At 49.1% G+C, this 14,278-nt stretch overlaps 1 protein-coding gene across 1 annotated transcript; it reads right to left on the bottom strand.

Moving 5' to 3' along the window:
* Window positions 1–961: 961 nt before the first annotated feature.
* Window positions 962–13,994, bottom strand: RFC2 (replication factor C subunit 2). Its single transcript, XM_061153399.1, has 11 exons — window positions 13,839–13,994; window positions 10,588–10,657; window positions 9,763–9,804; window positions 9,349–9,455; window positions 6,935–7,036; window positions 5,565–5,665; window positions 4,632–4,789; window positions 4,325–4,390; window positions 4,001–4,081; window positions 2,105–2,218; window positions 962–1,373 (listed from the first exon to the last, which is right to left on the bottom strand). The coding sequence occupies exons 1-11, from the start codon at window positions 13,943–13,945 to the stop codon at window positions 1,263–1,265; spliced, it is 1,059 nt and encodes a 352-aa protein (XP_061009382.1). The 5' UTR covers window positions 13,946–13,994; the 3' UTR covers window positions 962–1,262.
* Between the last annotated feature and the right edge of the window lie 284 nt (window positions 13,995–14,278).

Here is a 14,278-nt window from a genome sequence, read left to right as displayed (position 1 = left end):
GGCCCAGGTTCGATTCTTGGTCAGGGAACTAAGATCCTGCAAGCCATGTGGTGCAGCCAAAAAATTCATAATAATAAATAAATAAGATTGAGAAGATGTGCCGAAGTATTTTTTAAAATTTCTGCTTGCAGTTTTTGAGGACCTTAATTTTTTTTTTCCCCTCTTAATCAAAACCCTAACCCAAAGAGCCAGTGAGTGACCTTGGAGACTTTCCTGTGACAGTTCAGCAACGTGGTCTCGACACATGTCTAACTCCACGCAGGGATTTGCTTCAGAACAATCTGGGAGTCGGGTGGTAGGGTTGCTGGGCGGGAACACAGAAAGAACAAGACGGGAACGTGTTGGTAAAATTGTTAAGATGAGTTATGTGAAAGTTCACTGTATCATTCTCTGTATTATCTACAATGATTATTTTCCATAATTTTTAAACATGTGGAAAAATTTTATAGCTTTTTGCCAATAAACAAACAAAAAAGCAATTCTACAAAATTCACTGGGAAATTCTAAAGCAACAGATACACCCAGCTACACAGAAAACATGACCTGGAGGGAGGTTCCTCTGCGTCTATCTGCACTATCCTCCTCAGTGACTTTTTTAAAAAAAATTTAATTTATGTTTATTTATTTATTTTTAAAAATTTTCTGGCTGCCCCTCAAAGCATGCTGGATCTTAGTTCCCCGATCAGGGATCGAACCTGTGCCCCCTGCAGTAGAAGTGCAAAGTCTCCACCACTGGACTGCCAGGGAAGCGCTCCTCGGTGATTCTTGCCAAGCCCTTTCTGAAGGACTCAGGGCCCTGGGCTGTTCTGAGAGGCTGGCAAATTACAGCAAACCCTGCCTCACCTTGTGGGATTGTCCTTATGGCTTCTAGAAAAACTGAGATTAGCCTGTCCAATCTATTATCAAAACCACCCCTCTACCTGCAGGACGCTAGGGGTGTACACGGGAGACAGGAAGCTGGTTTTCCTTGTGGCCTGGCACTGCCACCTTTCTGCCACAAAACTGTAAGCTTTTATTAGTAAAATATCAACACAAGCACAGACTGGGGGCCATGTCCTGGAGGGTCTCTTCCCACCCTCTCACCCCATCGTGAGTCTGAGGCTGAGTGTGAACACTCCACGAGCAGGGAAGATGTGCTGGAAGCAAGGTGAAGACCAGGAAGATGCACTCCAGGGTCGGTCCAGGGCATCACTTTTTCCGAACCAAAGGCTGTGACTCTCAGCAATAAGGACTCTCGTAACCCAGCAAGAGAGGCTTCTGCTCTAACTGGCCACTGGGGCCATTGTCTTCTGACATAGCCTGGCCAGGAGCCCTGCCATCTGCAGAAGGGAGTTCACACCTTCTGCTATTTTCATATGCGTGTATCCAATTTCCTGGGGGGAAAAGAAAATCCAACTTAAATCTGGTTAATAAGTGAGGGAAGAGTTTTAATTTTTAAAACCTGAACATCTGAACCAAAGGTTTGCTCAAAATTGATGCAGGGAACTCAAACTCCAACTGGAAAATGAGCTCTGAGAAGTTCATCTTGTTTCCTGAAAGAATACTGATAGTTCTTTAATGGGTGCATGCGTGCTCAGTTGCTCAGTCATATCTGACTCTTTGTAACCCTATGGACTGTGGCCTGCCAGGCTCCTCTGTCCATGGGATTATCCAGGCAAGAATACTGGAGTGGGTTGCCATTTACTCCTCCAGGAGATCTTCCCTACCGGGGATCAAATCTGTGTCTCCTGCATTGACAGACAGATTCTTTACTACTGAGCCACCTGGGAAGCTCTTTGATGGGTACTGCTAAGAAAATGAAAAAAAAAAAAAAAAAAAAGCCAGACTGCATTTGTCAACAGAATGCACCCAAGAGGTTGAATTTTACTCTTATTTAAGTTACATCTCACTTACATGACAAGTAAATAAATACCTCTCTCATGAACACAGCCATCCCAGGGAACATTAGGTCACTGCCTGGCAGGACTGGCGTAAACAAGCCCCTAGCCCCCGGGACGACCTGCCATTGACTGAACATCTTCCAGGCGCCTGGCCTGTGAGTGAAACAAAACCTCAGCGTGGCCCACATGCTCACAGGGAGAGGCACTGCTCTGCTCTCACTGACCTTGATAAACTCCAGTTTCAAGTATTCTGCCATCTGGAAGGTTTTACACACTCGAAAAATGTTGCTGATGATGTCTTCTGGGGAATAGCCAAGATGCCACAGGTGAGCAAGGATCTGGACAAAAGAAACCACGTGGAGGCCGTGTAACTGCAGACGACAAGGATACGTTGGGGGGGACGGGGTGCAGCTAAACCCAAACCAGGGTTGGCCCGTCACACGGCTGGGCGTGGACAGACCATCCGAGACAGCACAGGTGCTTCTGAGAATCAGCCCGACGGGGCAACCCGGCTGGAGGTCCATGCCCTTTAGGTCTTGCGGCGGGGGTGGGGGGTGGGGAGGGTAATCCATGTTCCCAGCAGGCAAAGAGAATACTGCAAATGTTTTAAACCCTACTGCAAGACAGGTCCACCACCATGCCCTGTAACGTCTTAATCCAAGGCTCTTTTATTTTTTCCTTTCCTTGTGTTACTGTTTTTTAAATTGGAGGACAATTGCTTTACAATGTTCTGTTGGTTTCTGCCATACAACAATGAGTATCAGCCACAGGTATACATACGTCCCCTCCCTCCAAGGCTCTTAAAACGCCTTATTAACCATCCCAGCAAGCACCCTGGAGTGACTACTGTGCTGAGTTGTCACTTGTGACACACACTCACGGCACGGTTAGGCCTGAACACATCCTGACCCGGGCAGAGATGACCACAGAGGTCGCAGCCTCCTGCCTTCTCAGCCGCAGGCCCCAGTTCCAACCCCCACCCCATCCCACCCAGCTGCAGGGCCTGGAGTCAGTTGCCTTGGCTCCCTGGGGTGCATTCAGGGTTGGGGAAGCTCCATGTCTATAAATCTGACGGCTCCCTCCTGTGTGCCTGGGGGGTCTGCCTCAGTCTCCCGGCCTCATGCTCATTTCACGAGAGGTCTGCATGTGTGTGTGCTCAGTCAGTCATGTCCAACTCTTTGTGACCCCATGGACTGTAGCCCTCCAGGCTCCTCTGTCCATGGCGATTCTCCAGGCAAGAATGCTGGAGTGGGTTGCCATTTCCTCCTCCAGGGGATCTTCCAGGTCCAGGGATCGAACCCACGTCTCTTGCATTGGCAGGTGAATTTCTGACCACTGAGGTCTAGCCCTGCCCTAAATCCAGTCAATTTCTAGCTTGGTTTGGTGGCAGTAGGAAGAAGGAAACCGGCTGCAATCAGACCAATGGCCTCAGATCACACCGCTGCTCCCAGGTGGACGGGAGGGCCACCTGAACCTCAATGGTGCCCCTGGAATCGGCTCACAGGACCAGGCTCTGGGTCCCTGAATGTCCATTCCCAGGCTCTTCAGAAGATAGGGGGCACAGCTCCCCTCCATAGAGAGAAAGTTGGCTTCTCTACAAAGCAAGGAGTTGGGGACTTCCCTGGTGGTCCAGTGGTAAGAATCCGCCTTGCAATGCAGGGGATGCAGGTTCAACAGTTGGTCGGGGAACTAAGATCCCACATACCTCGGGGTAACTAAGCCTGCATGTCACAACTAAGACCTAACACAGCCAAATAAATAAATATTAAAAAAAAAAAAAAAATCGGTGAGGAGTTAGGCTGTTCTTTCCTCATGTCCTTGGTGGACAAATTCCTCTTATAGAGAATCTAATTAGACTAGAAAGGCATGATGCTGAATTCCAGGTTGATTACTTTTAAGCTATGTGATTTACAGTAAGGCGTCTAGCTTCTGAGCCAGTTTTCTCACCTGTAGAGGGTACCCAACTCTTAGCATCAGTTAGGATCAGTTAGAGGATACCCAACTCCTAGCATCAGTTAAGAATGAGATGGAGTAAAGTGCCCAGCCCAGGGAGCACGCCCTCTGCCCTTCTCAAGGAGCCAGAGGTTTCCCCCAAGTCAGGAAAGAGCGAGGAGACCCACCTTGTAGGCCTCGTCGATGTCGGCGCTCACACAATGCTGGATCATCTCCTTTACCAGCAAGGGGTGGGGCTCGTCACAGACCTGCCCAAACCAAAAAGAAAGGCCCGTCAGGGGTGGACAGAGCCCATCCAAGGGGGAGCCCTGGCAGACCCATATCTGGGCATCCTAGGTAACCAAGGTCTTCATGTGCTGTCTGCATTGTCTCCAGCAAGCAGAACCAGGTTTGGGACTGTCTCTTTCACCACCTAAGTGAAAGCTGGGCAGTTCCACCGGCCCTGGCAGGTAAACGCTGCCCTGGTGACTGATGGCCACGCCAGCTCTTACCTTGAACACATTCTCACTGTTGATGAAGCCAAATCCCGAGTAAGTAGACTGCAAGTTGTTCAAAGCCTGCCAAGGAACAGAAACACGGCCAGGGGGACGACTGAGTCTCTGCCCGCCCCCGCTCTCCTCTTGGGAGTCCACGTTTAACCCCTTCCTCGCAGGCCTGCTCCCCCGAGGCCCGAGGCCCCCACCAGTGTGCCGGGTCAACGTCCCCTGGTCTACTTTCGTCCCGTGCAGCAGCACCTCCCTCTGCCCGTAAAACGAGGGGCGTGGCCAGCCCGGGAGGCGGAGCGGCAGCCGCGCGCACCTGCCTCATGTCGCCCTGGGCGGTGAAGATGACGGCTTCCAGCCCGTCGTCCGTGTACTGCACCTCCTCTTTCTCGATGACGCTCAGGAGCCTGGCGAGAATCTGGGCGTCGGTCAGCTTCGTGTAGCGGAGGACGGCGCAGCGGGACTGGATGGGCTCTGGACCAGACGGGAAGGGAGTCAGGCTCCGGGGCCACGCACAGCGGGACGCTGACGGTCCTTTAGTTACTGGGAAGCGGCCGCACGATGCCCGAGGCCCACCCGGGCGGACGGCACTCCCCCCACCCAGCAGGCGCTTAAGGGGAACTCCGCAATCGGCTCGACTTCAAACATCAACCAATAAAGGCCCCAGCCTGCACTGCCTGGGCTGACCCTTCCCGGAAGGGGAAAAGATCTTCGAGGAGAGAGACTCGCACGGGCCACGGCCCGCAGGAGGGTCACTCCAGCCCAGCTGAGCTCCGGAACCACCCTGTACACTGTGTGTGTGGGCCCTTCTGGGCAGGTCACCACCCAGCCAGTCAGGGGTGAGAACAAGGCACCTGCCCGGCTTCTTTAAGCTTCCCTGGGAGACTCGGACGCACATGAAAACCGCCAGGCGGACGAATGCGGAATTCTGGGAGCTGTCCCTGAATGTTGGTTCAGACTGTGACAATGATCTCCAAGTCCCCGGTGGGCTTCTTTCTGATCCATCCTATTCTGCTGCCCTACTGGCTCTCCTCAACATGTTCTGATCCATCGTCTCTGCCTGCCCAGGCAAACCCTTCTGCCCAGGCAAACCCACTGAGGTCACAGTACACCCCTGACCCTCATATGTAAACCTCAGCCGTCTCCACTCTCCAAACGCCCCCATCTGGTACCACGCCTTCTCTTCTGCTGCTAAAGAGCCCACGTGAGCGCCACATGGACCCCGAGCCACGGCAGAGCTGACGCTCACCTATGATTTTATCTGACGCGTTACAAGCGAGAGCAAAGCGGGTCGTCTTGGAGTAGATCTCCATGGTCCTCCTCAAGGCTTGCTGCGCTCCGTCAGTCATGCTGAGAAGAAGAACACAGGGGCGGCCTGCAGCTGAGACCCAGACCCCCTCCAAGGGACCCTGGGAAGCCTGCTCTCCTGCCTGAGGACGCTCAGTGTCCCTCCGGGACCCTGTGTGGGTCTCACGCAGGCAGGCTGCACATGGACAGAGCACAGGCCGCCTGGGATCGCCCCAAAGCCCCTTCATCCGCTCGTGCAGGACCTCTGGGCTCATTATCTGAGCCTCAGTGTCACCGCCCGTGAGGAGACAATGCTACTGCCGGCCGCAGAGGGCTGGTATGACGAATAAGACGCTAACACACACAGTGTGCAGCAGAGAGCCTGGCGTGACGCGGACAGAGACATCTAAGTGCTGGATAAATGCTACTGCTGCAAGGGTTACAGTGAAACGGCTAATGCTATGATGCAGCCCCATGATGGAACAGGATACAGCGATTAAAAACTATGTTGACGACAAGATTATAACAACACGGAACTCTACTTTTGATAAGAAAAAATCAGGATATAAAAATTATACTATTATCATCCCAATTATGTAAAAGCGCATAGTGTAGAAAAACTGCAGATGAAATCAAGCAAGACTGTACTCATATTTTCTAAAATTTCTTCAAAGAACACGAACTACTGTTATTTTTCTAAATGTCACCTAACAGTTCTTCATTTATACTGGTAATGAGTGCACAACACCATGAACGGACTCAATGCTCAACGTCACTGAAAGTGAAAGTTGCTCGGTCATGTCAGACTCGTTGCGACCCGATGGGCTAGTCCATGGAATTCTCCAGGCCAGGATACTGGAGTGGGTAGCCTATCCCTTCTCCAGCGGATCTTCCTGACCCAGGAATCGAAGCGGGGTCTCCTGCATTGCAGGCGGATTCCTTACCAACTGAGCCACAAGGGAAGCCTACTCAGTGTCACTAATGGTATACTTTATTTTTTTATTTTTATTTTTTTTTTAATGGTATACTTTAAAGTGACTGGCAATGCTAACTTTTCTGTTAGTTGTATTTCACCAAAAAAAAAAAAAAAAATCATTTAAATTACGCATGTCAGTGATGCTGGAACAAACAAATGAACTGTCTTAGATGGATGTTTGTAAGTTACTTAATTAAGATCAGGTTTAAGGCTCAGACCCCTATGGAATCGCTTTTCAAGATGTGATGAGCAAATCGACCACAGAAGCGCAAAAGCGTGAGCTTTTCCTCCTGAGTTAGTAAATCCAGACAGGAGACTTGGGGGTCACAGTGACGGGTTCTCGGCGAGGCCCCTACCTGTCTGCTTCGTCCAGGATGATTATCTTGTGCCGTCCTTTGGGCAGGGTGACTTTCTGCTGGGCAAACATTTTGATTTTGTTCCTCACAACATCGATGCCCCTGGAACGATGAGGCACAAGGTTATTGTCACTGAGACCAATTCAGTCACCTCCACAGGGGGACTTTCAACCCTCAGGACACCACGATGGACCCAATTTTAGTTTTTAAGTCTCTTTTTTTGGGCAACTCTCACTATAAGGACTGACATTTCATTACTCTTATTCCTTCTTGGAGGTTTTCTGAAGAACAAAGGGGAAAAAAATTTACTTCCTTTTGAAAAATGGAATAAAAACATATTTTATCTTGCAATTATCATATGGGTCCACTGGACCCTTTTACAATCTAAGATATATTTTGGGGGTCTCCATAATCTTACATCTCCCATTCTGTACCTGGAAACATTTGCTATTTCATCATCCCAGTAATTGTTTCATCATTACTCATCAATAATTCCCAACTATGCTACAAAAGACTAAAATAATAAGAAAATGAAATGCTGATGGAATTGCTTAGAATATTGCAATATTGAGGGGAAAAAACTGTTACTAACTATTGCCCCATCCCTCAGTTTCTGATTGTTTTGTGAGGTTCTACATTATCTTTAGAAGATGCAAAAGTAGTTCAGATATACCACCTGAAAGCTATCTTTGACCATAGTGGAAAATTCAAAATTTTTCATTTTCTACCCATGTTAGAGAAATGGCAGAGGAAGATGTTTCATCATTATTAGACAAGTCAGAAAATGAAGCAGTGAGACAGGAGTCTAGACTCTGATGATGATGGTGAAATTGATCACGTAATTTCAGAGTTTAAGAGTCCTCGGATGCCAAAATCCTCCATGAATTTTCTCAAATTTAAGAATCGAGGAGTGGGACTTCCCGGGTGGTCCAGTGGCTAAGATGCCGGGCTGCCAGTGCAGGGGGCCTGGGTTCAGTCCCTGGTCGGGGAACTGGATCCCACATGCTGTAACTAAAGACTTCGTGTGCCTCAACTGAGACCCGGTGCATCCAAATAAATTAATTAATTAAATTAAAAAAAAAAAAAGAATCAAGGAGTGAACATATTTCTAAGGACAAAACCTAAACATATTTTCATCCAGTTAGTCACTCAACAGGAAGGACTTAGCTCCCCAATGTCTTATAAAAAGAACACAGACCATCCCGTTTTGCTAAAAGAATATTTGACAGTGTTCATTCATCTTTGATGAGGTTTGAACACCCACATCTACATACAGTCTGTAAGCGATCAAAAGCTGAAGGCAGGTGTGTTTGACAAGGTGACTGGAAGGAAACAGATGATACAGGAACAAGAAAAAGCCATGATACTCATCACTCTAATAAATCTAAAATTACATATATTTGCAATTATGGGCTATCCTCTCTTCAACAAAATTAAGAGCCACCAAAGTTTTCGAAACTAGTGAGTTTGATGATACATGGGTGAGAAGAAAAGAAGGTAACGGTAAGCTTGAACCAATTCGTATCTGCTACCTGGAACTGGCATTCACAAAAAGGCTCAACTGCAGGTGTGCTCCTGATAGCTGATGAGCTGCATTCAGGGCCTGTTTCAGGTCTACACACATCATCCAAACCAGGAAAACACTGCAGAGTGAAGACCCACGTCCTCAAGGGAACAGCCAAAGGCAGACTTTGCAGACATTTTATTCAACAGGCCCTCACTTCATAATCCTCGACTATCCCGTATCTAAAAAGTAAACTGGGGAGACTTCCCTGGTGGTCTGGTGGCTAAGACTCCAAGCTCCCAATGCAGAAGGCCTGGGTTTGATCCCTGGTCAGGGAACTACTGAAGACTGTGAAGGCAGGAGGAGAAGGGGACGGCAGAGGATGAGATGGCTGGATGGCATCACCGACCTAACGGACATGAGTTTGAGCAAGCTCCAGGAGATGGAAAAGGACAGGCGTGATGCAATCCACGGGGTTGCATAGTCAGACACGGCTGAGTGACTGAACAATAACAGGGAACTAGATCCCACAGGCTGCAACTAAAGTACCCTGCATGCCGCCACGAGGACCCAGCACAGCCAAATAAATAAATATATTTTTTTAAAATGGTTAAGATGGTAAATTTTTTTTAAGATGGCAAGTTTCATGTGATGTGTATTTTAGCAGAATTAAAAGCAATTTTTAAAATCTCCCTTAAAAAAAAAAAAACTAAAGCAGTAAGTCAAGTGCCTATGATGCCACATCACCAAGCCAGCAATCCCGGTTCTCTTTTGTTGGAAAGATTGAAGGGAAACATAAAGCCGGCGATACAAGCTCTATGTGCTACAGAGATCTGAAAATCAGCTGTTTCTATGACAACTCAAAATGTACAACATGCGCTACCCTTCAGGCCTAACTTCCAAGGTGTACCTGTCGTTTGAGGCATTGAGCTCCAAAACCGCATCCTTGAGGGCCGGGCCCAGCAGGGCTCGTGCCAAACACAGGATGCTGGTGGTCTTGCCGGTTCCCGGGGGGCCCTAGGAACGAGGTCTCCAGTAAGTGCTTCGACAGAATGAAGGTAACCGGAACTCCCTCTTTACTGCTCACCACTGTACCCGCTCACCCCCGCCTAGAACTGTCCCGACCCCAATCCGCACACACACCCCATCTCTACAGCAACCAGCCCGCAGGTGGGAGGGAACTGTCTCCTGTGGTTGAGGGGAGTGGTCTGGGCTCTGATCATGAGTCTCCTTGAGGAGGAAGCTCCGTGCACAAGAATGTATCTAAGAGGGGGGTGAAACCCAGACTCCAGGATGTCCCACAGGGCCAGGACCCGGTACTCACAGCGATAATGATGTTGGGCACGTTCCCTTCTCTTGCAAAGACCTGAGGGAAAGAAAGTTCGTGAAAACTGGTTCACCTGCCAACTTGACCAGCCAGGGCTGGTTTTCACATTTTTAAAGCCTTGTTTAAAAAATAAGGAATATTTGGACTTCCCTGGTGGTCCAGTGGTTGAGAATCTGGCTGCCAACATAGGGGACATGGGTTCAATCCCTGCTCTGGGAAGATCCCACATGCCACGGGGCAACTAACCCGCTAAGCCACAGCTGAAGCCCAAGCGCCCTAGAGCCCCCGCTCGCTGCAACTAGAGAAAAGGTCCAGCACAGCAACAAAGACCCAGCGCAGCCAGAAAGAAAGAAAGAAAACATTTTTAAAAAAACTTAAAAAAAAAACCACAACAGAATATTTGACAAAGACCTTATATGGTTTCAAAGCCTAAAATACCTATTCACTGGCCTTTACAGAAAGCTTGCCACTGATGCTTCTGAAGAATACAAAACAATCTGGTAAGTCCTCTCCAATGAGCCAGCCTTTCAAACATTTGAAGTCACACACTCCAGCTTCTAGATTTCTCTCCAAACTGAATATCTCCCATTCCCTTAATTCTTCCAGATTCGTGGCTGTCTTCCTCCAAATGCCTTGAGCTTATCAAAGCCACAATAGTGAGATGTTTAAGATCAACTTTCAGGGACTTCCTTGGTTAAGACTCCACGCTTCTAATGCAGGGGTTAGGAGTTCCATCCCTGGTTGGGGAGCTGAAATCTCACAGGCTGCATGGCATGGCCAAAAAATACAAATAAAAATCAATCACCTTAAAAACTCACTCACCTCCAGCCTGCTCACGGTGTCTTCATTCCCAACAATTTCATTCAACTTCACTGGTCTGTATTTTTCAACCCTGTTTTTAAGAAAATGCAGCAAGATGTTGACAAGGCTATTTTCATGCTACTCAAAAAGAAGCACAATAGGGCGATGCTGGGAGCTCTGTCAGAAGACGATATACTTTCAGTAAATATACAGCAAATGGTTGCAGGTTGTAAGAGGTGTCCTAGTGCTGCTTGAAAAGTCAACTGCATGTGAATCGTGTACCAAAGGCTTCAAACCCGCCACAGCAGAGAAACACCTGTTGATGCTGGAGCAGGACCAGAGCTGGCCGTCTGGAGCAACATGGCACTGTGTGGCATCACAGTCTTCCCGTCACGACAGAAGTCCGGGGCACGTGGCACTGACATCACTTGCTCTGACAGACACCGATGCAGCCGAGCCCCCTTCTCACCCCTCACCTCCCAATCTCTGCAGACTCATGCCAGGGGCCCAGCAGGGCCGGCTAGACAGAAACCACAGTCTTCTCCTGTCATCCTTTCAGGCTATGTGGACTAAACAGGCTGGTGGCCTTAGGACAACGCTTCTCTCTTTTTTTTTTTTTTTTTTTAAGGTGAGGTAAGCCATTCTGTAATTTTTCCATCTTATAATTTGAAGACTATGCTTAGCAATTTTCAATAACTTACGGAACTGTGCTATTAAATTGTCATAGAGTTTCATATGGAAATAATGGAACGTGGAAAGAATGCAGTGTAGCAGGATTGCAGTTAGATGATGGCACTGACCGAATGATCCTAGGAATTTCAACTCTATGAAGACCTAATTTCCTCAATTAGAAAATGAAAAAACAAAAAAACCCAAAAAACTTGTGTCCATTCTCACAGATTATGAATTCTTCGATGTAAAGTATCAAGTAAACCATAGATTGATATGTATAATAACAGGATAATAAAATTTCACATAATGCATACTTAGCTACTGGGTGCCTTAGTGACATAGTGAAGTCGCTCAGTCGTGTCCGACTCTTCGCGACCCCATGGACTGTAACCCACCAGGCTCCTCCATCCATGGGATTTTCCAGGCACGAGTACTGGAGTGGGTGGCCATTTCCTTCTCCAGGGCACTTCTCTTTCTTAAAAAATTAATTTTCTTTTGACTGCATCACATGGCTTGCGGGACCTCAGTTCCCTGATCAGGGATCAAACTTGCGTCCCCTGCATTGGAAGCTCAAGAGTCTTTACCACTGGACTGCCAGGGAATTCCTAATACTTCTCTCTTTTAATTAACAAGCAAGCTACGTGATGAGAGAAAAGTGACTTTCTTCGGCTCTGAGAACATAAGTGGAAGCAGACTTGCAGTGATCTGACCATCAGGACTCCGTCTGCCCTTCACTGTACTCCCTGATTTACTCTGAGCTGGTCCCCCTCCAGGTACTGTTCTTGCCCCAAAAGCAGCTGGACGCAAAGAAGCTTGTTTACCACGTACTGCAGAAAAAAAAAGGGACAGCTCTCCTCCAGGGTCAGCAGATGAGAGCATGCTTGGTCCTACTCATTTATTCTTCACATGCAGCCCCCCCTTTACCAAGTGCCGTGGAAGGAGTCAGAACTCTCAGGAGGAGAAAAGTAGAAGGTGCAGAGATGAACAAGACACGGTTCTTGCTATCAAGGGCTTTCCCACTAGAGGGGAGATAGAGCTTAGCAAATTCTATGACAAAGCTAAGCTGCTTATATAAACCACAGGCTGCGGAAGTCAGGGGAAGGAGGACTTGTGACCCGGGGTTGTTTGGAGCTGAAATTTGAGCTGGACTTTGAACAAGACAAACACACTCCTCCTCAAGGGACTTCTCGGCTGGTCCCCCTGCCTGAAAGCTCTCCCTCTGCATCGGCCACATGGCTTACTCCCTGAATTCAGGTCTTTACTCAAATATCATATCACAGGCCTTCCCTTACCACCACAGCTATTTGCGCCACAGAGCCTGTCACCATCAAATACTGTTGTTGTTCAGTGTCTGAGTCAGGTCTGACTCTGCAACCCCAAGCACTGCAGCACGCCAGGCTTCCCTGTCCTTCACCATCTCCCTGAGTTTGCTCACACTCATGTCCATTGAGTGGGTGATACCATCCAACCATCACAACCAGTCACCTTCTTCTCCTCTTGCCCTCAATCTTTCCCAGCATCAAATATACTATATGTCTACTTGTTGATTTTTCACTTTGTTGTCTTTCTCTATCAAATGTGAGCTCTGTGGCAACACAGTTTGCTTTGCACACTGCTTATCTTTAAGCATCTAAAATAGGGTTGCGCCTAAAATTTACAAGGCAAACCACGGTATGTCGTTTGACACTTTCTCGTAGCCACGTTTAAAAAGGTAAAATTGGATGAGCTTAATTATACTAACATAATTTAGAGAACCTAATATATTCAAAGTATTATTATTTTCAACATGTAATCAAAATTACTGGTGAGATAAAAAAAAAAAAAAACTAAGTAAGTCCTTGAAATCCCGTGTATGCTATACACTTACAATCCATCTCAGTTCGGACTAGCATCATCTCCAGTGCTCAACAGACGCATGTGGCTAGTGGCTGGGGGACTGCCCAGCGCAGCGTATATATTCCAATAAATTATATTGCCCTTCATTTAGATAGCTGTTCTCACCCAGAAGTGGGGTGGGCTGGAGGGATGGGAATACACAGCGGGGGCAGGGAGGAAACCATTACCACGCCCAGTGGAGAGAGTTGTGAGAGGTGCGCACAGGGAGCCGGACCCCAGCAGAGAGCCTGCCCCACACCTGCGCCAGTGGCGGGTGACTCCCCAAGTCACCATTTCCTCCCAGCTCCCCAGGATGCTGCTATTTAAAGTGAGCAAGCCACGGAGAACAGGCCGGTGCCTTCTGCAACACCATCCCCGATTCCGAACCTGCGTCCGACACTTTCCGCCCAGCGATCATCAGAGTCCCAGCTGGCAGAGCGCCTGGTGCAAGAGTGGGTGGTGGCCGGGGGTGGCTGTTATCACTTAGCAGTGTTGTGATCAAAACGCCGCTTCCAGAGTTCAGACTGGCCACTCTGCACCCCCGTGGTCTCAGCGACCCACAGCTCTTGCCGCCTTCAAATAATAACCCACTGGACACCACCCTGGGACCTCCTGCTCTGCTCAGGTGAATGAACTCCTGCCCCTGCGTCACCCTGGGACACACGGCCCGCCGCTCGCCCACCCGCACGTCCAGGGACCCCATCGTGGATGGCCTGGGTCCTCACCACGGCAGCTCGTAGTGGCCGGCGCTGCCGGGGGCCTTGCTAGGGCCTGGAGCAGCGTCCTGGGCCCCGCACTCGCCGGTGCCACCACCGCTCTCCAGCGCCTCCATTCTCGCGCCGCCTTTTCCCGCCACCGTAGACCCCGGCCCGTGACGTCATCACGCAGGCCCCACCCCTATTTCCGAAGGACGCTGGGCGCGAACGGAAGCCGTGGGGCCGCCCCCTCTCGCGCCTGCGCAGAGGGCCCTGCCCGCGCTGGGCGCCCGTTGCTATTGGCCGCAGTTGCTATGGGAGACCTGGCGTCCGACCTCCAGAGTAAGAGGAAAGCGACACCCCACTGCGCGGCTTTTCGAGATCGCTGGTCGCTCCGGGAAGGGACGTAGGTTGGTTTTCGTCTTTGATTTGTCTGGGAAGCCCTCTCCGCGCGGCACGTCGGGAAGCGC

The sequence above is a fragment of the Dama dama genome, chromosome 10 (assembly GCF_033118175.1).
Source record: "Dama dama isolate Ldn47 chromosome 10, ASM3311817v1, whole genome shotgun sequence".
NCBI lineage: Eukaryota > Metazoa > Chordata > Mammalia > Artiodactyla > Cervidae > Dama > Dama dama.
Note: the sequence above shows the minus strand (reverse complement) of the source record. Positions and strands in the feature narration are given on the sequence as shown.

What these genes read in the sequence shown, in the direction of transcription:
- RFC2 (XM_061153399.1), bottom strand. Translation starts at nt 13,945, where the DNA reads ATGGAGGCGCTGGAGAGCGGTGGTGGCACCGGCGAGTGCGGGGCCCAG. An exon ending in TGCCCAACATCATTATCGCT is followed by an intron (nt 9,456 to 9,762) that starts GTGAGTACCGGG and finishes CCTCGTTCCTAG; the next exon opens with GGCCCCCCGGGAACCGGCAA. An exon ending in ACAGTGAGAATGTGTTCAAG is followed by an intron (nt 4,082 to 4,324) that starts GTAAGAGCTGGC and finishes TGGTTTGGGCAG; the next exon opens with GTCTGTGACGAGCCCCACCC.